Source organism: Eulemur rufifrons, chromosome 8, assembly GCF_041146395.1.
Source record: "Eulemur rufifrons isolate Redbay chromosome 8, OSU_ERuf_1, whole genome shotgun sequence".
NCBI lineage: Eukaryota > Metazoa > Chordata > Mammalia > Primates > Lemuridae > Eulemur > Eulemur rufifrons.
In genome coordinates this window covers 35,548,480-35,568,803 of record NC_090990.1, presented here as the reverse complement: position 1 = coordinate 35,568,803, position 20,324 = coordinate 35,548,480, and the positions used below count along the sequence as shown (strand labels likewise).

The window sequence follows — 20,324 nt, the reverse complement described above, 5'->3', positions numbered from 1 at the left end:
AATGGGGCAGAATCACCATCTTGTTTGCTGGAAGGCCCATGGGCTGTGTCAGTGAGGTTCCTGATACTACTGCCATTATTGGTATTAGTGTATGTCAACTATGTGTGATTGTCAACTTGACTACTTTTATTCTATGTGCATTGTTCTATAATTATTTCCATTTTGTTATCCCTTCATATTTAGAGAAAAACATTTTGAAAGTGTTAGCCTATCTCGTAGTGCTAAGAGAAAACTAGGAAAGGGGCTTTTATTGGTGTTTGAGTCAGGTTGTGGAAGCCAGCCATGGAGGCACAGAAACACTGAGACACTCACTAGAGGAATGTGAGACTCAGAGGGAAAGAATACGGCCCTTGGTACACCTCTCTCTCCTTACCTCTAGGGGCTTTTCTCTTCTCTAGGGTCTGTGTTTGAGATATACACTCATTCAACAAGTGTTTGTGTAGGGTCTCTCATATGCCAGGCTAGGTGCTAGGATACAAGTGAAGAAAACAGATAGGGTCCCTTTTCTAGTGGAGCTTTGATCTAATGGCAGAGATAGATAAAAATAGAATAAATATATAATTACATCCTATGATAAACTCCATGAATAAAACTATAAGAAGCCATGAAAGTATGTACAGGGACTGGAGCTAGTCTGTAGAGGGGGATGAGAGGAACAAGTCAGGAAAGACTTTCCTGAAGAAGTGACATTTCACCTGAAAAATCACAGAATGAGTTAATTTAATAAGAGGTACCAGAGACAGCTTCACAAACTAATCAACCCCTAATTTAAATTCATAATTCTTGAAATTTATAATTTCAAGAGGCAAGTTGTATTTTTCAAAGGCAGGCCAATCTTTTTGTTTCTTTTCCAAACCTGACTCAAATGTTGTTCCCTTTTGACAATCTCTTCTATTCATAAACTTCTTTTTGTCTTTAACCACTGGCAATTCATTTGCTTGATGTTGCTTATGCAAAGTATATATTGTACTACTAGAGTAAAATGCCAGGATTCAGACCATCTGTGTGACCAACAATTCCCATGTGTGACCCACATGAGCTCATAACATAGCTGAGAAATGATTGGTTGAACTTGAGTGTGGTCTGCTTGTTCTGAACTTCAAGCCAAGATGCACATTCACAAGGCTTCAGATTGCTATAAACACTTCTACATTTTACATTTTATATAATGCTTAGAAGTTTTTATTTCTTCTGTAAGAAAATACTCAACAAAGTCAGTTTGAAAGAAAGAAAGAATGAAAGAATGAATGGTTCCAAACACAATATTTCAGGAGTATTTGCAGGTTTTGTAGAAGCCTCAGAGGCTCTTGAACATTTGAAATCAGAGAGCTTCTTTGGTGGCTGTGCCCTGTGATCACAGGCTCTTCATTAAAGGGCATGGCATTTGGATGGACGCATTCTGGGGTACTTTTTGGATTATCATCATTGTTCAAGTTATTGTATTTAATTTGATTAAAAATTTTAATAAAAATTTACTAGGCACCTTACTCTGTTGGAATGGCAATAAGAGCTCTCATAACAAAAACTATAGTAATAATTATGACAGTAACAATAACAGCAACTATCATTTATTGAGGACTCACCATGTGTCAGGTACTCTGCTGAGCACTTTACATGGATTTTTTCATTTAATCCTCATAACTACCCTATGAAGTGGTATTAATATTATCATGAAGAAAGTGATGCTTGGAGAGATTAAGAAACTTACTTAAGGCCGCACACTTAGTAAAAATAGGCCTTCCTTATTAGACCAGGATTTAGATCCAGGGCCTAGGACCATAATATACTATTTTCTTTTTACATTGGCATGTCATTTTTCAGATGAAGAAATTGTAACTCAGAGAGGTTAAGTAACTTGCCCAAGGTCATACAGACATTTTGGAGCTCTGTATATTTTCCCTGAAAACAATACTATCTACAATTTTTTGAGAATTTTCTATGTGCCTGGCATGTTACCTTAAAATCTTCTAACTCAGAGGTGCTCAACTTTGTCAGATGTTAGAACAATCTTGAAATTAAAAATAAAAAAAAAAATCCATGCCCAGGCCCCATCCCAGACCACTTGAATCAGGATCTCAGGGGATAGGACCTGGGAGCGGGATATTTTTTAAGTTCCCCAGGTGATCCTGATACACAGAGAGGGTGGAAAACTACTGCCTTGATGCTCGCAAAACTCTCACAAGTGAGAAAACTGTGGCTCAGGGAAGTAAACTGTTTGCCCAAAGTCACAGCAAAGATGTGATAAAGTCAGGATTTAACCTCTGGTCTGATTCCAATCCCATATTCCTTTGTCCCTCCAAGCTGTAACTTACATAACACCTTTGTATTCCCTCTAAGTCTTACCTGGATAAGTTATCCAGGTAATGTTCATTGGCCTTTGAGCCTGTGCTTGACATGCAACTCCTTCCTTCCCCCTCTCCACTGCTGCTCTCTTTCCCTGCCCAAAACCCCACAGGTGGACTCAACCAGACTTTATGATCAGAAGTATACATGGATGCCCCTGCTTTGGGGTACCAGTACCCAGCTCAGGGTAATGCCCACCACAGCCTTCCAGCGCTCCACATCCTCCTGGCCAGGTATCAACATTCTTTCCTTAAATTAACCTGAGAAGACAATGGCCCTGAGCTCACAGCACAGCAAGTTACTTTTCTGGGCAAAATAGAAAAATAAAAAAGTTTAAAAAGCCATGAAATGACATGGAGGAACCTTAAAAAGCTACATAACATATGTTTCCAACTATACCACATTCTGGAAAAGGCAAAACTATGGAGACAGTAAAGAGATCAGTGGTTGCCAGGGGTTCGGGCTGGTGGAGAGGGTTGAATAGGCAGAGCACAGAGGATTTTTAGGATTTGAAAATAGTCTGTATGATACTGTAATGGTGGATACAGGTCATTCATTATACATTTGTCCAAACTCATAGAATGTATAACATCAGGGGTGAACTCAAATGTAAACTGTGGACTCTGGATGATTATGATGTGTCAATGTAGGTTCATCAATTGTAACAAATGTACCACTCTAGTGGGAGATGTTGGTAATAATAAGGCTATGTATGTGTGGGGAGGTAGGAGGTGTACAGGAAATCTCTGTACCTTCCACTTAATTTTGCTGTGAGCCTAAAACTACTCTTTAAAAAAAGTCTTTTAAAAAATGTAAAAAGCAGAGACTTGAAAAGTAAAATCAAACATCACAGGGGAAAAAAAAAAGCAAAATCATGAAAAAATGTGGTCAATCATTAGCAGAGAGTTTGAAAAGACACGCTCCAATTGCTTTAAAAATTCACAGAACCCAGGTCTCCTTAAAATAGTTTTGCAAAGCACATTGAGAATTCCATGCAGTAATATGAAACATAAGTCCCACTGCTGCCACTGAACATGCTTCAGCTGGCTAAACCAAAGGCGCTTGACATTAACCCAAGGCTCTGCAAAACTCAACAGCAGAGTGCAATGGAGACACAGTTGCAAAGCTGCCCCAGATGTGTACATTTTCTGCTCCATTAAAATGACTTGGATGAGAGGGAGTACATTTGGCCCACAGAAAAAGAGAGTCAGGGGAGGGGTGAGACAGGACAGTCAGCCTCATCACAGGCCTCCTTCTCCCAGATTTGTGACCCCTCCTGTCCTTCTCCACACTGCTTCTAGAGCAAACTGTCTAAAATGCAAATATGACCACAAGCCTTCCAGGGTTCCCCAGAGCCAAACTGCTTTGCCATAAGTCTCAATTTTCTCAGCTCTATCATGGTGTTAATAATACCCACTTTCATGGTGTTAATAATACCCACTTCAAAGATTCAGTGTGAGGGCCGGGCGCGGTGGCTCACGCCTGTAATCCTAGCACTCTGGGAGGCCGAGGCAGGTGGATCGCTCGAGGTCAGGAGTTCGAGACCAGCCTGAGCAAGAGCGAGACCCCGTCTCTACTAAAAATAGAAAGAAAATATATGGACAACTAAAATATATATATACAAAAAATTAGCCGGGCATGGTGGCACATGCCTGTAGTCTCAGCTACTCGGGAGGCTGAGGCAGTAGGATCGCTTGAGCCCAGGAGTTTGAGGTTGCTGTGAGCTAGACTGACGCCACGGCACTCACTCTAGCCTGGGCAACAAAGCGAGACTCTGTCTAAAAAAAAAAAAAGAAAAAGATTCAGTGTGAAATTGATTGAGATCATATATACACAGTGCCTGGCAAGCACGATTTATAGTAAGCTTTGGAGGAAAAGTAGATATCACAATTATCATCCCTGAAATCAGGTTTTATGAGGAGAGATAAAGTGAAGGAAGTGAAGATGTCTGGGCAGAAGACAAACAAGATCCTGGGGAGACAGAATCCCAAGGTTTCCCATATCTGAAGGGAAGTATGAGAGTCTTGGTGTATCTAGTAAGGCAGCTAGCTACAAGGTGAAAGATTTTACCTCAGCAAAAGTAAGAAAGACCTTTCTAATAGTGGTGTCTAAAAGTTAAGGGGTGGCAGTAAACTTCCTGACATTAGAACTGTATAAAAAGTGTTTAGATAACCATTTGACAGGAATGTTGAAGAGGGGATTCAGCAAGGATTTGGTGGAACTTGGCATTTTTAATTGCCTGTTTAAGTCTGAAATCTGTATTTTTGAACTATCTTCTCTTGCCAATCAATGAATCATCAACATCTTGCATTTCTGGTATGTGTAAAGCCCAGGGCTATGGCTTCCAGGTCGAGGATGAGGTACTTTGACTCAGTTTTTACCCGGGTGGCGGAAGCACAGTATAGCACATAGTAAGTTCTCCATGAAGCTTTGTCAGTAGACTGAACGTGTGAATCACACAGGAAGCAGAAACTGATGTCTTTCTATTGCTGTCCAGAGGTATCTATTTGAGCATCTTGTGCCTGTCATTCCTACTCCAGAATCCATTCTGTGGACCTACAGTGCAAAATGCATCTGAGTCTATGTTTACTCTGTCATCATCCATGTCTATTGTCTGTTCTTTTCTTCTTCCTGGGTTCTTGGGAAATGGAACTGCCCCCTTATGAGAATGACTTACACTGACTTGGGTAGGGAATTTGTTTGAACCTGAGGGTGCAGTAATATTTAATATGTTCGTGAATGTGTCTGTTTTACAAGGAGTAGAATCAGTGTTCTGCCCTTTGGTCACTGGGAATGGGAAAGACAGGGTTGGGATTCAGCTCCAACTCTGAAAATGAGGAACCAGCTTTCAAAAACCTTTGAGGTTTGTTATTCATACTCTCTCTGTGTCTCTTTAATACATTTGTCCTATAAACATTTACTCTCCAGCCCTGTGCTAGGTACCCGGGATGCTGAAGTTACTCAGCTTTTGTTTCCCCTCAAAGAGCTCTTATCCTAGCGAAGGGAAATAAAAGGGCTGGGACAAAATACGGCAGTAGAGATGGCCTGTGTGAGTGAGGAGTGAGTGTTTGGGGAAGGCTTCACAAAGAAGATGACATGTGAGCTGGTTTTTAGTAAAAATTGAGGTTACCATGCACTCAGGTAGGAAGAACTTCCCAGGATGAGGGCAGAGCATGCACAAAGGCTTGGGACCTGCTAAAATGTGCTGTTTGGGGAAATTTCAAATGGTTTAGGTAGCTGGCATACATTGTGTTGAGGAAGGTGGTAAGAAATTAGATTGGTAATATATTTTTGGGTCCCCACCCCTTTAGATGCAAAGAGGAGGCTGGCCATTGTGCCACTTGGAATTATTTTGCAAATGTAACCTGGAGCTTCATGGACTTTCATTAAACACGGCCAACTCTGCATGATCCATCTTGTGAATTATCAAAAGTCTTGATACACATTACTTCCCCTTGACCACCATAGGAATGTATTCTTAAAATAAAAACTTAAGATCAGTCCAAAGAAATCATAATCATGAAGGTAAATCTGCTGGAACAACTCATTGGCTTCTCTTTTTTCTACGAGCATGTGGGGCAAGAAAGGACCAATACCTGCATCAGGACAGCTCGCGGTCATTTGTGGCTGGCACCACACGCAGACTAGTGGGTTGGTTTAAGGAACTTGATCTGATATGGACATTCGGATCTGAGAGCTATGTGTTGATGGGGTTTACCTGCATAATGTACTCCCTAAATCAGTGAAATAATTTGGGAATTTGGGCTTTTCTGCTTCATCATTGGTGTAGCTGATATGAAATGCGAGCAGACTGCTTTGATTTTATGTTTAATGTTTTCTGATTATAAATTAATACTTTGTGGAAAATATGAATGAATACAAGGAAAATACAAAATCACCTCTACTATTAAGAAAGTAAGAGAATCACTGTTAACACTTTGGTGCACTTATTTTGTTTTTTCTTATGGGTAGAGTTCATTAAAATGAATTTTAAAAATAACATTTAATTGAGTCCACCACCTCCATTAAGCATTCCTCTATGAGAACACTTTTCTCATTGTAATGTTGTTGCTTGCTTGTACTTTTTTGGAATTCCCAGATGAGATTGTAAACACTGGGAGGAAGGGGAAGGCATATAATTGACACAGTAACCTAATCTCGGCACTGGAATCCAAAACTGAGACTCAGGTTCTGATGCACTAACATTGCAAGGCCCAGGAATCCAGGTGTTTGTCTTTTCATCTCTCTACTTACTGCCAGTGCCTAACCCAGAATCTGGCATGTAGTATGTATCCAATGGATATTGGTTGCTTGAATAAAAGAATGAATGACTGGATGGATGGATGGATGGATGAGTGAATGTGGATTTTTATTTAGTATTATTCTTCACCCAAAATTCATTGAGCCCCTGCCAAGTGCCAGGTCTGGGCTAGACAAAGGGAATATAAGTAGCTGTATTTGATACAAAGTCCACCCTCTCAAAGACATCCTGTGAGGGTGCTGACACCCTCTGCTGTGGGATAGGGTTCCTATGAGTGCAGAGCTCAGTCAACGTTCTTTGGCTGGTTCTTACAGCTCCTCTGGGGGGACTCAAGCCCCTGCAGGTTTTCTTCCACCTACAGACAGAGCAAAGACTGCTATTCCATGGAGTACCATTCCTGAACTCCTCAAAGTGCTCCAGAAGTGCCTGGTCCTGGACCTGCCTTCCCCAGGGTACCCCTTCACTCCCTGCTTCATGCCAACTTGTCCCAGTCCAGTGGCGGGCATGCTGTGGAGAGGGTACCCCAATGAAGCAAGACTGTAGGGAAGAAGGAGCCAACTGCTCCCTCATATGAGAGCAGCTTTTGACAACCCCTCCAGCTGGCCCAACTGGAAATCCCACATAAGCCTCAGTTCTGGTCAAAACTGGTTTGGCAGCTCTGGGAGAATGTTTCTGGCTGACTGACCCTCCCCACAGCGGGAGCAGGCAGTTTCCGGAAAAGAAAAAAAAAAAAAGCAGGGGTAGGGGTGGGGGGCGGCTAAATTTATAACACTTCAAACTTCTGCTCACTTGCAAGTGCAAGTTTACACTTTGGGATCCAAACAAGACTGTCCCTACCCCCATCCTCACCGGGCATTCACTCTCCCACTCACTCTTCTCTCCTTTGCAAAGCAGTTTTGTTGCAATGCAATTTGTTTAGCAGCGTGATTGTCGAAGCAAAATAATCCCGCCCGCAGCATCTCGACTTTTAGTACCTGCATTTGTTCTGCAATGCTATTGTTATTATTATTGCAATTGAATCTCTCAGCTCTTTCTCCTCCCAACTCGAATCGCGCTCCGGCTGTGATTGCTCGGGTCTGACTTTGCGAGTGGCGGTGCGCTTCCAAACCCCCCTCATCCACCCCTCGTCCCCCTTTCCCCCTCCCTCCCTATTCCGCGCCCAGGCGAGAGCAGCCGATTGGCAGAGCGGTGCTTTCAGGAACAATAACAGTGGGGGGAGCCAGGGTCCCGGGGAGCCGCCCCCGCCCCCCCGGCACCGCAGCTCCGCTCGCGCCCCGCGCCGGCTCCCCACCTCCGCGCCCGCCCCGCGAGCTGACCGGCCGACCGGGGCCCGCCCCCGGCGCCCACCATGTACGCCTTTGTGCGGTTCCTGGAGGACAACGTCTGCTACGCGCTGCCGGTGTCGTGCGTGCGCGACTTCAGCCCCCGCTCTCGGCTGGATTTTGACAACCAGAAGGTGTACGCGGTGTACCGGGGCCCGGAGGAGCTGGGCGCCGGGCCGGAGAGCCCCCCGCGCGCCCCTCGCGATTGGGGCGCGCTGTTGCTCCACAAGGCCCAGATCCTGGCGCTGGCAGGTGAGCGAGCGGGCGGGGAGGGACAGTGGGACCGGGGCGGCGGGAGCCGGGACCCGGGAGGGGCCGGGCGCCGGAGCTGAGGGGGCCGGGGGTAGCGGGAAGCCACTGCTTGCTCCTGCCTCCTCCTCCGGTTCCCTGGGCTTTTCATTTGGGGAAGGGGTGTCTCTAAGAGGCCAGACCAGTTAAAAAGACCAGATGGTCTCCTTTGTCTTCCCCGCTTTCCCAACACTCCCGCGCTGTCAGTCTGTCTTCATCTCTTCATCAGTGTCTGTCCTCTTTCTGATTCTTTGTGTTCTCCCTCCACCTTCACTTTCCCTTTCTCTCCCCGCCCGTTTGTACTGTCATTTCTCTCTCTCTCACCTTCTTCTCTCTCTTCCCGTTCCTTCCCTTTCTGCCCCTTTCTGTCTCCTTAAGTTTGTCAAGCTGTCTTTCTTGAGGTATTAGTACCTCCCTGGAGTGACAACCAAGGCGGATATTGTCAGATCTTCTAGGTGGGAGTCCCTCCTCACAGAGGGAAGCTATGACAGCCTTGTCCCATCTGGGCCATCATTGGACAGCATGAGGAGGCCTTGAACCTCAGTGTACTGGGCACCACTCTCTCCTGCCCCTCCCTGGCCAGGTGGCAGAGGTAAGGAGGTAGAGACCCTAAGGCATCTCTCAGCCTCCACACCCCTTTCTGAATTTCCCAGAAGGCTCCCTGAGTGAGAGCTGGGGGCAAGAAAGGGTTTCTAGGTCAGGATAGGATGGGACCTCCCATCTCTTTTCTTCATTTGACAGTTGAGGTTAGTGAGGTTCTTCGGTTGGTGATAGGACAAGAAACCAGCCTTTCATCCTCCTATACTTCAGTTCTTTCTTCCATGCTGAAGCACCTTTTCCTTTGTAAAGAGAAGACAGCTCTCTTTCCCTGCTAGTTCCAGGAGGCTTGGGTTCAGACATGCAGGGAAGAGGAAAATATCACTTCTGTTTAGGGGAGCAGCCTTTTATCTGCTGCTGGTAAGGAGAATGTGCCTTAGAGTGGGCAGAAACAGTAAGTCACCCTGCCCTCCACCTGGAAGAGAACACCAAGGGTTAGGAACTGAATGAAGACACTGTTAGTATTTTGTAGTTTGGGGACCTTTCCTATTTTTTTCAAGTTCTTTTACTTCCTCACATTGAGCCTAAAAGATGAACCAAGCAGTCTTTCAACCCACAGTGACTTGCCCAGAGTCCCATGGCAAGTTAGCAGTAGATTAGAGCTCAGCCTCATGACTCTGGTTCCTTTCAACTACCTCATGTTGCCCCTGGAAAGTAGGTTTGCAGGAGCTGAGAGTGGAGAAACTGGAAACTGACCAGCAGCGCTGGGGCCCTTTTTGAGGGCTGTATCTTTACCACCTCCCTGGTAAGCCTTGGGCACAGGGGTGTAGGCCCACCCACCACCAGACACCTGGGGCCAGAAAAACTGAGTGAGGGGAAGTAAGTTTTAGAAAAGGGAACCCTTTGTAGCTGATTAGGTTTTATTTAGTTTGTTTGCTTTTAATTACCTGGGGAAGGGATTAGGAATTTATTCCCCAAGAGGATAGGATATTATGACTAGGTTGTAACCTTAGCTTCCCTTTTGCTAGAAGAAAGCATCCTTCCTGATGATGTATCATACTCCTAGATCTGGAAGGATCCTAAGATAGTGGAGGAGATGTACATCAGAGAGAGTCAGTGGTATGTGTCTTAGCGTGTAATGGCTATTTTCCTCGCTTAGAGATTGTTCATTCATACATTCATCCATTCAGCAAACACACACCCTGAGCTTGACTCTTCAGGCACTGCAGAGAGGCCACTTAGGCTTATGGCAGCTTCCACCAACTCTGATTTTAAACTCTACACAAGTTGCCATATGTAAGACATATGTAGCTATTGGTCTGAGAACCGTGAATTTTGAACCTGTACAGTATTCATCCTTTAAGTTAGAATGTTGATAAATCTCTGGGGTTATTAAAACAAAGTAAATAATAAATTAAAAACCTAGGCAACATCTGGAGATTGGCAGAGTCATTTCAGAGAAGTGTCAGTTTGAATGAGTTGAAAAGCACTTCCCTTCACCTCTCTTCAATGTTTTTCTTGGGAGGAAAAAGGAAAAGAAGGACAACAACTTGAGGTTGGCAAGGCTACATTTTTAATTTCAATTATCTGGTTAATTTTTAAATTGGAGTAGCTGCCCTGGCTGCAGACCTGATTGGAAGGGCCAGGGGGAGTTTGGGAATTCATTTATCCTGGAAGAACTCTCCTGTGTCTGGAAACCCCATCTTGACTTCAACTTGGTGTCTCTGAGAATTGCTTATAGTGACTTTGTCTTAAAGAACTCATCTGGCATCTCCTGTATGTAAATACCACTGTGCTGTGGCACCAAGTGTGAGGCGATGACCCCTCAAGAGGGGGACAGAGGTGGCTTTATGTTTGTGGATTAGCCATTAATTGATTAATCCCTCTCTGGCACCAATAGCATTTCAGGGGTAGTTTCAGCACCACTTTATGGCATTCGGTGAGAAATGTGTTACTTTACTGAGTATTTGCCCAGGCCAACCCAGAGCTGTTTTGAAGTGTACCTGTTCTCATATCCAGGAAATGTCAAAGCCAACTGCTGTGGGACTTTCCATTTTACTGCCCATGGTGGCTTACACCATGGTTTCAGTATGTCAGACCCTAGCACCTAGTCCCCTTCTTGCCAAATTACAATTCCAGTTCAAGGAAGAACAAAACCCCACGTTTACTGGCAGTCTTGCTACCTGCCTGTACATTATTAGTCCTCTCAGTGACCCTGTGCTAAAGATTGCTATGGTTAGTATTTCCATTTTATAGATGAGGGCACTGAGGCTCAGAGACTTGCCTGCAGCTACACAGCTAATAAATGGCAAAGCCAGAATTGGAGCACAGGTTTTCAGTGCCAGGACCCCACTTGGCAGTCTCCTTTGTAGAGTAGCTGGTGTTCCCATCAGCCACACAGCGTGGCTTGGAAGGAGTGAAAGGAAATGGAAAAACTGTCCATGAAGCTTACAGCTCAAGGAAAGTTTTCAAGACAGAGGACAATTTTAGTTTCTGAGTTTTTAAGCCCATCGTGCTCTTCCTCTTCCTCCATTACCAGGCTCCCTCCTGCAGAGTGCACACACCTGTCACCCTCCTTGCCCAGCCCTTCAGTTGTCGTTTTCTTGAGGAAATCTTCCCAAAGGAGCTCCTGTCTCTCATGGAGGGTCCACATAACTCAAGGCTTGATTCAACTTTGAACTGTGGTCGCTCCCTACTCTCATTTATTGGCCAAGCAGGTTGTGAAAGTGAGAACTACTCATTTGGAGAGCTCATCATTATCTAACTGCCATCCAGCCTGCTACTGGGGCTCCTATATTGAATTTTGTGTTCTTTAGGGGGCCCACACTGTTTCTCTAGGCTCAGAGTCCTAAAATTCTAAGTTGCTCCATCCAGGTACCTGTGTTCTGTTGCTGCTGTTTGGGTTTGATAAATTCCTGTGTTGTCAGGTGTCTCCTTCCTGCTTCCTTATGCCAGGCCCAGTGCTGTAATAAGCAAAGACACCAGTGCACGAACACATGTCAGGTACTGTGACTGAAATGACAGCATGACCCAGGGGAGGCAGGGTTCAACTTTTCTGGCCCTGCTATGTAGGGTTTCTGTGGGAGGCAGAGTGGTGAAGAAGAAATGGGTACCATCCTCAGGGAGTGTGGAATTTGGGGGCCTCAATGTAAGAGCTAAATAGAAGAAGAAGCCAGGCACTGGGGGAGCACAGAGAAGGGACCAATTCTAGGAGGGCTTTGAAGTTTATCTTTTTAAGGTTTTCCTTTCCAGCTCTACTATCGCTGCCTGCATTCAGGCTTGCATCAGCTCTTACTCATCTAAAGCAGTGCAGCAGCCTTCTAATTGACCACCCTGTCTCTGATGTACTTTCCAAATTGCTTGCAGAATAATCTTCTAAAACACAATCTTAGTCAACCGACTGCTTTCTTTAGAACCCTCTGTGACTCCCCATTGCCTATTGAATAAAGCTTCAGTTTCTTCGCCTGACATTCATAGCCCTCCTCAGATTGGCCCCAGCCCAGCCCCACCTTACTTCTCCAGCCTCACAGCCTCTTCCCCCTTCTCTGAGACCTGGGGGGTTTCTTACTATTCTGTGAACACACCCTCTTGCACTCCTTCGAGTTAGCCAGGGTGGATTAATCCTTGTCTGACACGGGGCCTCTGCCCACAAGAAGCTCACCTTCTGGTGGGGAAGGCAGACATATGCCTGATGTTTGCAGTCTAGCACACTGAGGGCTGTGATGCAGGAGTGGACAAAGTACTTTGGGAGCACCCTGCCTCAGGGGCATTCCCTATTCTTCCCTATGTCCCCAAGTGAGACTCTCTCCTGCCTCAGAACTCTCTTTTCACTTGGCTTGTTCCTTGCTTATGGGTCTTAGCATTTTCTGTCTCATTTTGGTTAGTGGTGAATGGGCCTCTCTTCCTGCCAGATAGCGAACTCTTCCACGACAGGGGCCAGCCTTCCTTGTCTCTGTATCCACGGTGCCCAGCGCGTGGTTCACGCCGGCCAGCCCATGTTGAAGTCAGGAACTTTAGGAAGACAGGTACATTTTGTATGCTTGGGGAGAGGTACATAGGTGGGATAGGAACATCTATAGCAACAACTTGTTTTTCAAAACAGAAACCTACAGTGGGATTTTAAGGTTTCATTCAGTTTTGTTCATTTGGAAAAAGTCAACATTCTTTATCACTTCCTTGACTAGAAGAAACCCCACAGTTGGGGAAATAGCTTCCAAAGCCACGTTCTTCTTGCTTTGGTAATTTTAGCTCATTCAGGGCTCAGGTCCCAGCTTGGCGTTGTCAGTCCAAATAGATCACTTGCTCCAGAAAAGCTTTGGAACTTCTACAAAGTTAGCAGTGAAGCAGGGGACTAGTCAATTTCATATGCAAAGATTGTTACATGTCATCAGTGGGAAACTGCCAACAAAAAGATTTTTTTTTTTTAAAGTGAGTGAAAACTTTTAATTTAGGTTTTGACATGTTTTGCTCATATACATTGGAGCAAAGATTGGAACTTGCCTGCTATCATCTGTTGCAGATTCTACTGGAATGTTAACCATTGAAGGTTCAGTCTGATGTGACTTCTCAGTGTTCAAGAATCACATATTTGTTACAACTAAATAGTATGTGCTACAGAGTGCTTCAGAGTTCTGGTTCACAAGCTGAATGAAAACATTGTCCCAGGCAAGTTGCTTTTTTGTGTGGCGTTTGGTTATTCAAGAGCACACTAGTTTTTATTTTTAAAAACACACCAGAAAAGTGAAATTCAAATTGAGGTCTTTGACTCTGAAACCAACTCTCTTTTTAGTATGCCTACTATCTGCTTTGTCTGATAAGCTCCTTAGAGACAGAAGATGTGTGTACTCTTCTTACCACAGAAACACACATAACCCAAAGAGGTTTTCTTTAGTTGATTTAAGCTCTGCAAGTATTGAATTATACTAGGTGGTCAGCCTTATATACTAGGTGGTCAGCCTTATACTGGAGGGAAATGGAGGAGGAGGAATAGGTATCATTTTTGCCTACCAAATATTTATTATCTACCAGGTTCCAGGTTCCGTGCACATACTCTACATCCTTGTGAGATGAAGCTTTTTATTTTACCCAGGAGAAGAGAGCTGTTTAAGCAATTATTTAATGAGTGCTGTAAGCTCCAGGCAGTGGGCTAAGTCTTCCTACATAGACTGGGCTTGTGGAGAAGTGTGAGTCCAAAATTCTGAGACCTAAACTAAGGCTGTGATGTCATGATGGATCTGAGATGCATTAAGGAAGGAGAATCCATGGGACTTGGTAACTGACTGATTGCCTCCCTCTCTTGAGGAGGACACTAGAAGAGCAGCTGGTTGGAAGGGGAGATGATGAGTTTAGTTTGAGACCTGTTGAATCTTAGGGACCCATGGAACCTCTGGGTGGATATGCCGGAAGAGCAAGTGGGCTCTTCTGGTCTGAGGTTCGGAAGAGCACTCCAGGGTGAAGATCCCAATTTGGAAGTCATGAGCTGTGGGATGGTTGATGCCACAGTGGGGAAGGATGCAGAGTGAGAGAAGCATGCAAGTCAGAACTCTTCAGAACATCAGCTTCTAAGGGCACAGTTGAATGAGAAGAACCCAAAAATGGTGATTGGGAAGGAGCAGCCAGAGATGGACCAAGACTCACGGGATAACCAAGAGAGATGGATGTCCTGGAAACCAAATGAGGAGGGAGGTCTTTGGATCCCAGATCTAGTCTTATTTTTGTTTCTTTTAACTACACAGCAACTACCTTTTCCTCTGTGCTCACTGGTAAGACATAGGATAGGACAGCTAAATATATAAGCAGGAAGAAAGATTTGCGTGGGATGATATTTTGGTATTTTTCATTTTCTGAGTTTTGCACCATGGAGCAAAGATCAGACTTGTTTTGGGGGACCCCGAAAGCAGAGTTAGGACCAGAAAGTGGAATTCATAGAGATTGGTGAGAGGGAATATAATAATAGCAAAGAGAACAGACAAATTATGGAAGGGGGTTCCGTATGGTGCTGAACTAGCTCCCCGTCACCAGAGGTGGAGAGCAGGTCAGGGATATTTTAGAATGGAATCTTGCACTACGGAAGAGTTTGGTTAGATGACTTCTGGGTCACTTTCTTAAGCACTGCGGAGGAAATGTTGGAGAGTTGAAAGAGGATGAGCTTTGAAGTCAGATAGTCTACATTCGAATTGTGACTCTGCTGCTTGGAAGCTATGTGACCCTGGGGAGATTACTTTACTTCCCTAAATTCCAGGTGCTCGACTGTAACATAGACATAGTAATCACCCACTTGTCCATTGTGTTATTTAGCAAGGTGATTTGGAAAAGTGTCTGGCATATAGTAGGTTCTCATTAAATGTAGACAGCTGTTAGGAACTGTAGTGGGCTAACAGTCAGTGAGAGAAGAACAGCTTGCTTAGTTGTGGGTATTGCCCTTCAAGGAAAGGAGTAATTTAGAGGAACAAACACACGTAAGGAGCATACAAGTCTAAATTTTAACTGTATGTTTTAACTCCTCCTGAGGCTTGACCTAAGCATGAAAGCCTTACCATTTTCTCCCATGTTTTGTCCCTCTGTGACCCTATGCGGGGGTCATTTATCACTATGGCAATAGTCCTGGTGAAGCACGTGAAGGCAGCTGGACAAATGATCCAACAGAATGAGATTCTTAGTCTTGTCTGTGCCCTAGTCCTGTGCCGGACCAGTGCGGTGGTGGGAGTGAGAGCAAGGACACCTACTGAAACCTGGCCAGCAATTCCCTGTCTCCCGTTTTGCATGTCCTCAGTAGGGTATTTCTTCAGACATGCCAGCTGGAGGAATGTTATAGCTCATCTACTCTTATTCTGGACTGCACAGATAAGAAAGATACCTACGAGTCCCTGTGGCTGGCAAGCAGTCACACTGCCAGAAGGACCTGTTGAGGTTTTCTAGTCTAGTCCCCATGTTTTACAGAAAATAAAAGCAAGAAAGAGGACTAGTCACCCAGCAAGTTAGTGAGAGAGCCAGGCCTCAGTCAAGTATCTCCTGATTTCTTTCTGCTACACCACAGCAGGGCACTTTTATTTTTTGTTGTCTTGGCTGGGTATAATCCTTGAAACTTGAGAATTTTGTCTGCCTTGGATTTTGTGCAAACAAACACTATAGACCAGAAAATGCAATGTGCTTATCTTTTCTGTGGCATATCTGTTTTTAATGCAAGCGTAAACTTTACAGGATTTTTGTGTCAGTGAAAAACTTTAAACTTACATATAGATATTTATAAGACAAAATTTTGTAAAACATTTTCTGTTTAGCCTTTCAGAATTTCATCCTAGCTAAGAAACCCACACCAAATTAAGCTCTCCGACATTGGATTATTTCAATTATCTAGCCTGATTATATATGAAATGGGAGTCAAGACAGTGTTTCTTCCATTTTAACTGTACTATACATTTTTCAGGGGTCTCTTCACTTTCGAAGAGAGACTTGCATTGGGTTTCCTATCTACTTCTCTGTTTGTTCAAAAACACCATTTGCTTATTACCATGCTTCCATTTTATTTTACTAGTAGTAAGTTTTATGGAATGTTTGTCCCTGTCAGATTAATAACAAATACCAAGTTCTGCTATATTTTTGAAGAGCAGCTATTATTATGTTTTTATAAGAAGTTCTTTACAGCTTTGAATAGAGACCCTATTGGGGGATTATTCAGAGCTTGGTAGCCTTGATACGCTTTGTAGTTCAGGAGTTTGGCATCAAATCATATTTATATAGTGTTTAGTTCAATTTGGGAATTCATCATAGCATTCTCCTAGGGTGTAGACAAGGTCTTAAGAGAAAGGCAGGCACTTTGGAAGTTTTATTGACGCAGTCATCATTTTATATGTGCCTTTTATTTCCGTTGAGAAAGTTCCAGCAACCTGGTAATTTTTCTCTTGTTCCAGTAGGATAATTAGGTGATAGAAACAGGGTATGAGTATTAAAAAAAACTTGATTTGAAATTCTGGCTCTGCTATTTGTGTCTTAGGAAAGCCACCTCACTTCTTTGAGCATTAGTTTCTGATTCAATAGAATTATTGTAGAGATTAAATATAGTGATGTTTGTAAAGAATTTGGCACAGGGTCCAGCACATAGTAGGTGATTATTCAGTATTTGTTGAATGGATGAATGCAATTAGCTGACATCATAGCAGCTAAAAAGGAGGAGAAAGATGATGCCCAAATCTCTGGTGGTTTTCCTTGTCCTAGAGACAAAAGAGTCAGAAAGTTAGGACTGGAGATGATTGTCTCTTTGGAAGCTACACATTTATTATTATTTTTTTTTTTTGCACTAAAACTGACTATTTGGCTTTAAGCTTGGAGTTATTGCAAAGGCAGACTGACTAGAAGGCTTTCTTCATCCTCCCCAGTCAACTGCTAGTTTCTTCTGTGAATTCCTGGAATACAAAGCCAGAAGCATATTCCAAAGTCACGTTAAAATGCCACATGAAGTATTTGCTGTCTTAGATGATCCACACCACCATTCACTTTCATTCATATGACCAGTCAAGAGTTATAGCTTCTTGTCACCCTGTGTTCCATCTCCTCCTCACGCCTCCTCCATCTTGCTTGCCACTGCCACATTAATCTTCCTAGAACCTCTCTTTCATCATGTCTCAATCTATGTCAGATACCTCTAGTGGTTCTCTTTGCCATTGGGACAAAAGCCAAATACATGACCCACAAGGGTAGCCTAGCAGCCACTATTTGTTGCACATCTGTGACAAAAAAGGCACTGTGCTTGGTGCTGTACATGCACTATCTCTTTGGAAAACACTTTATTATCCCCACTTTACAAATAACGAAATGAGACTCAAGTTAAGTAGCTTACCCAAGCTCCCACAGTTAGTATGTAGCAAAGCCAGAATTCCAAATCAAGACCACCTGATTCAAAAGACTGGGCAGTTTTTACTAGATACTGGGCCTCCCTCTCACAGTCAATTTCTTCCACTTGTTATGACAACACTGAGTGTTCAGTAATCATCACTGGATGTGAGGCTCTACCTTCAACTCAGGGTTAGGGTTTTGAAAGCTTAGAGACCAGAGGTTTGCCCTGTGTGAGCCATTATCTCTCAGGAAGTCAAACCTTGCTTTCTGTTGGGGTTCTTGGCACATACTAGGTAAGGGCCCAAATCACAAGGACCTCTTAGCATATGCTGAACACAAAACAGGGGCTCAGTAAATGCTCACTGCCTGCAGAAAAGGATAAGCGGAGGCCTCAGCTCCTCCTGAGCCCTCATCAAGGGAGCATGGGCCAAGGCAGACACTGGTAAGCATTAGGATGAAGCAAGGAGGTGGCTAGCTCTCCGGGGAGCCTCAGGATGGCTCTGGCCAGGATTCAGGTCAGGAGGCATATGATTGAACTCGCTCCTGTCACTTCAGAGCTTCCTGGACTGCTCAGCCTAACTTTGGAAAGAGCTCATTCAAGCCCTGATGCCTGGCTACAACCTGTTTCTGTTTTGTCTGGTAATGGTTATTGCTTTCTCAAGACTTCCCCAGGACAGAATGGTCTGGCAGGAAAGCAAGAGTAAAGTGGTCTTTTGCTTGGAGCTTCAGGCTGGGAATTTGGATATCCTTATCTATAGCCATCATTCACTCATTCATTCAGCACTTACTCTGGCTCGTCTATGTTCCAGTCATATGTTTAGAGGGGATGAGAGCATGGGCTTAGAAGGCAGACAGACCTGTATCAAATCCTGGCTCTGAACCTTCCCAGCTAGGTGACTTTAGGGAGGGGCTTTTATTTCTTTGAGCCTCATTCATGGCCAAAAAAAATGCAGCTGATAGTACCTACTTGTAGGGTCGATGATGTGAGGTGTAGTAATCCATGTGAAGGTATCTGTTATGCAGTAGGCATTCCATAGGTGGGAAACTACCTACTTTTTTAGTTGAAGCATATTTCATATAACATAAAATTTACCATTTTAACAATTTTAAAGTGTGTGCAGCTCAGAGTTTCTCAGTGTATTCACAGTGCTTTGCAACCGTCACCACCGTTTAATTCCAGGACATTTTCATCACCCAAAAAAGAAATCCCTGTTACCCATTGAGTGTCACTTCCTAGTGCTCTCTTCCCCCTGCTCAGGAAATCACTAATCTACTTTGTGTCCCTATGGACTTGCCTATGTTGGACATTTCGTATAAATGGAATCATATATGTCCTCTTTCCTTCACTTAGCATAACTTCAAGATTCATCTATGTTGTAATGTGAGTCAGTATGTCCTTTCTTTTTTTGACTGAATAATATTTTCTTGTATGTCTATACTACATTTTGTTTATCCATTCATAAGTTGATGGACATTTGGGTTGTTTCTACCTTTTGGCTGCTGTGAATAACACTGCTACGAACATTTGTGTACAGATCTCTGTGTGGACACGTTTTCATTTCTCTTGAGTATACACTTAGGAGTGGAATTGCTGGGTCATATTGTAATTCTGTGTTGAACTCTCTAAGGAACGGCCATACTGTTTTTCACAGTAGTGGCCTCATTTTACATTCCCACCAGGAATTTATGAGGGTTCTAATATCTCTACATTCTTCCTGACACTTCTTATTTTCCTTTTTTTTTTAAATGTAGCCATCCTAATGAATGTAAAGTGTTATCTCATTGTAGTTTTGATTTCCATGTCCCTCATCTCTGATGATGTTGAGCATCTTTTCATATGCTTATTGGAATAGCCTCTTTTTATTCTTTCATTAAACATTTTTTATTTGATGATTCCCTATTGTTTGATAGTTCTATGATATGGAACCTGCCATGAGATTACTCATACTCGGGAAGGTAGACCTCTAAGCAGATAATTGCAACATAGTAAGATAATAGACTACAAAGAAGGGAGGTACAATGTGTAACTGGACCTTTGAGGAGGAAAGAGGAGATGGGTGGGTGGAGGCTGAACACTTTGTCAATCACACAAGGAAGGAAAGAGGCATTTCAATTTGATGGAAGAGGATGGAGCCTTAGGTATAGCTGGTGGAGGGTGGGGCCTCCTGTCACCAGGTAGAGACTGTCACTCATCCCAAGCAGGCAGCTGGGCAGGTCTCCACCTCAAGAAGCAAGCCTGCCCCAGGCCCCAAGCCGGCAGGCAATTCCTGCTGAGGTTTGTCATCCACTGTGTGTTTGTCTGCATGGCACTCTTTTATTTTCAAGGCACATTTACTGAGCTGATTTGATCCCCATTTCTACAAGCAGAGAAAAATGACACCCAGTGAGAAAGCAGCTTGGCTGACTTCTCACACCTGTGAAGTGGCAGAACTGGACTTGGGTTCCAGGTTTTCTGAAGGCTAGTTCTTTCCACTCCTGCAGGCTCAACCTCAGCTCTTCTCGAGTTGGCATTCAAGGCCATTTATTCTCTATCCCAACCACCTTATTTTCCTTCCACATCTCTCCCTCCTGCCTGTAACTGAACCATCTTTTATAACCACTGCAGTCTAAGTATTTTCCCAACCTTCCTCTTTTGGCTTCTATTTTTCCCCCTTTTGTGTGGTGTAGATTTTTGCCACCCTTAAATGGCTATTCTTTTATAAGCACCGACTGTTGAAATGCCATTCACTCTGCCCAGGTTC

The 20,324-nt window shown here is 43.8% G+C and overlaps 2 protein-coding genes across 7 annotated transcripts in view; both read left to right on the top strand.

Moving 5' to 3' along the window:
• The window catches only part of AGBL4 (AGBL carboxypeptidase 4), a 1,250,690-nt gene that overhangs the window by 993,123 nt on the left and 237,243 nt on the right, over positions 1-20,324 (top strand). The window lies entirely within an intron of this gene.
• The window catches only part of BEND5 (BEN domain containing 5), a 48,287-nt gene continuing 35,856 nt past the window's right edge, over positions 7,894-20,324 (top strand). For 3 of the 4 annotated variants that reach the window (XM_069477904.1, XM_069477900.1, XM_069477902.1), the window contains exon 1: positions 7,894-8,178. Coding sequence is in view for 1 of the 4 variants with exons in the window: in XM_069477900.1 (XP_069334001.1) it covers positions 7,953-8,178 (226 nt within the window). In the remaining 3 variants the exon portion in view is untranslated. Of the gene's footprint in view, positions 8,179-8,615; positions 8,807-20,324 lie in introns of all 4 variants that reach the window. The other variant, XM_069477901.1, reaches the window with a different exon arrangement.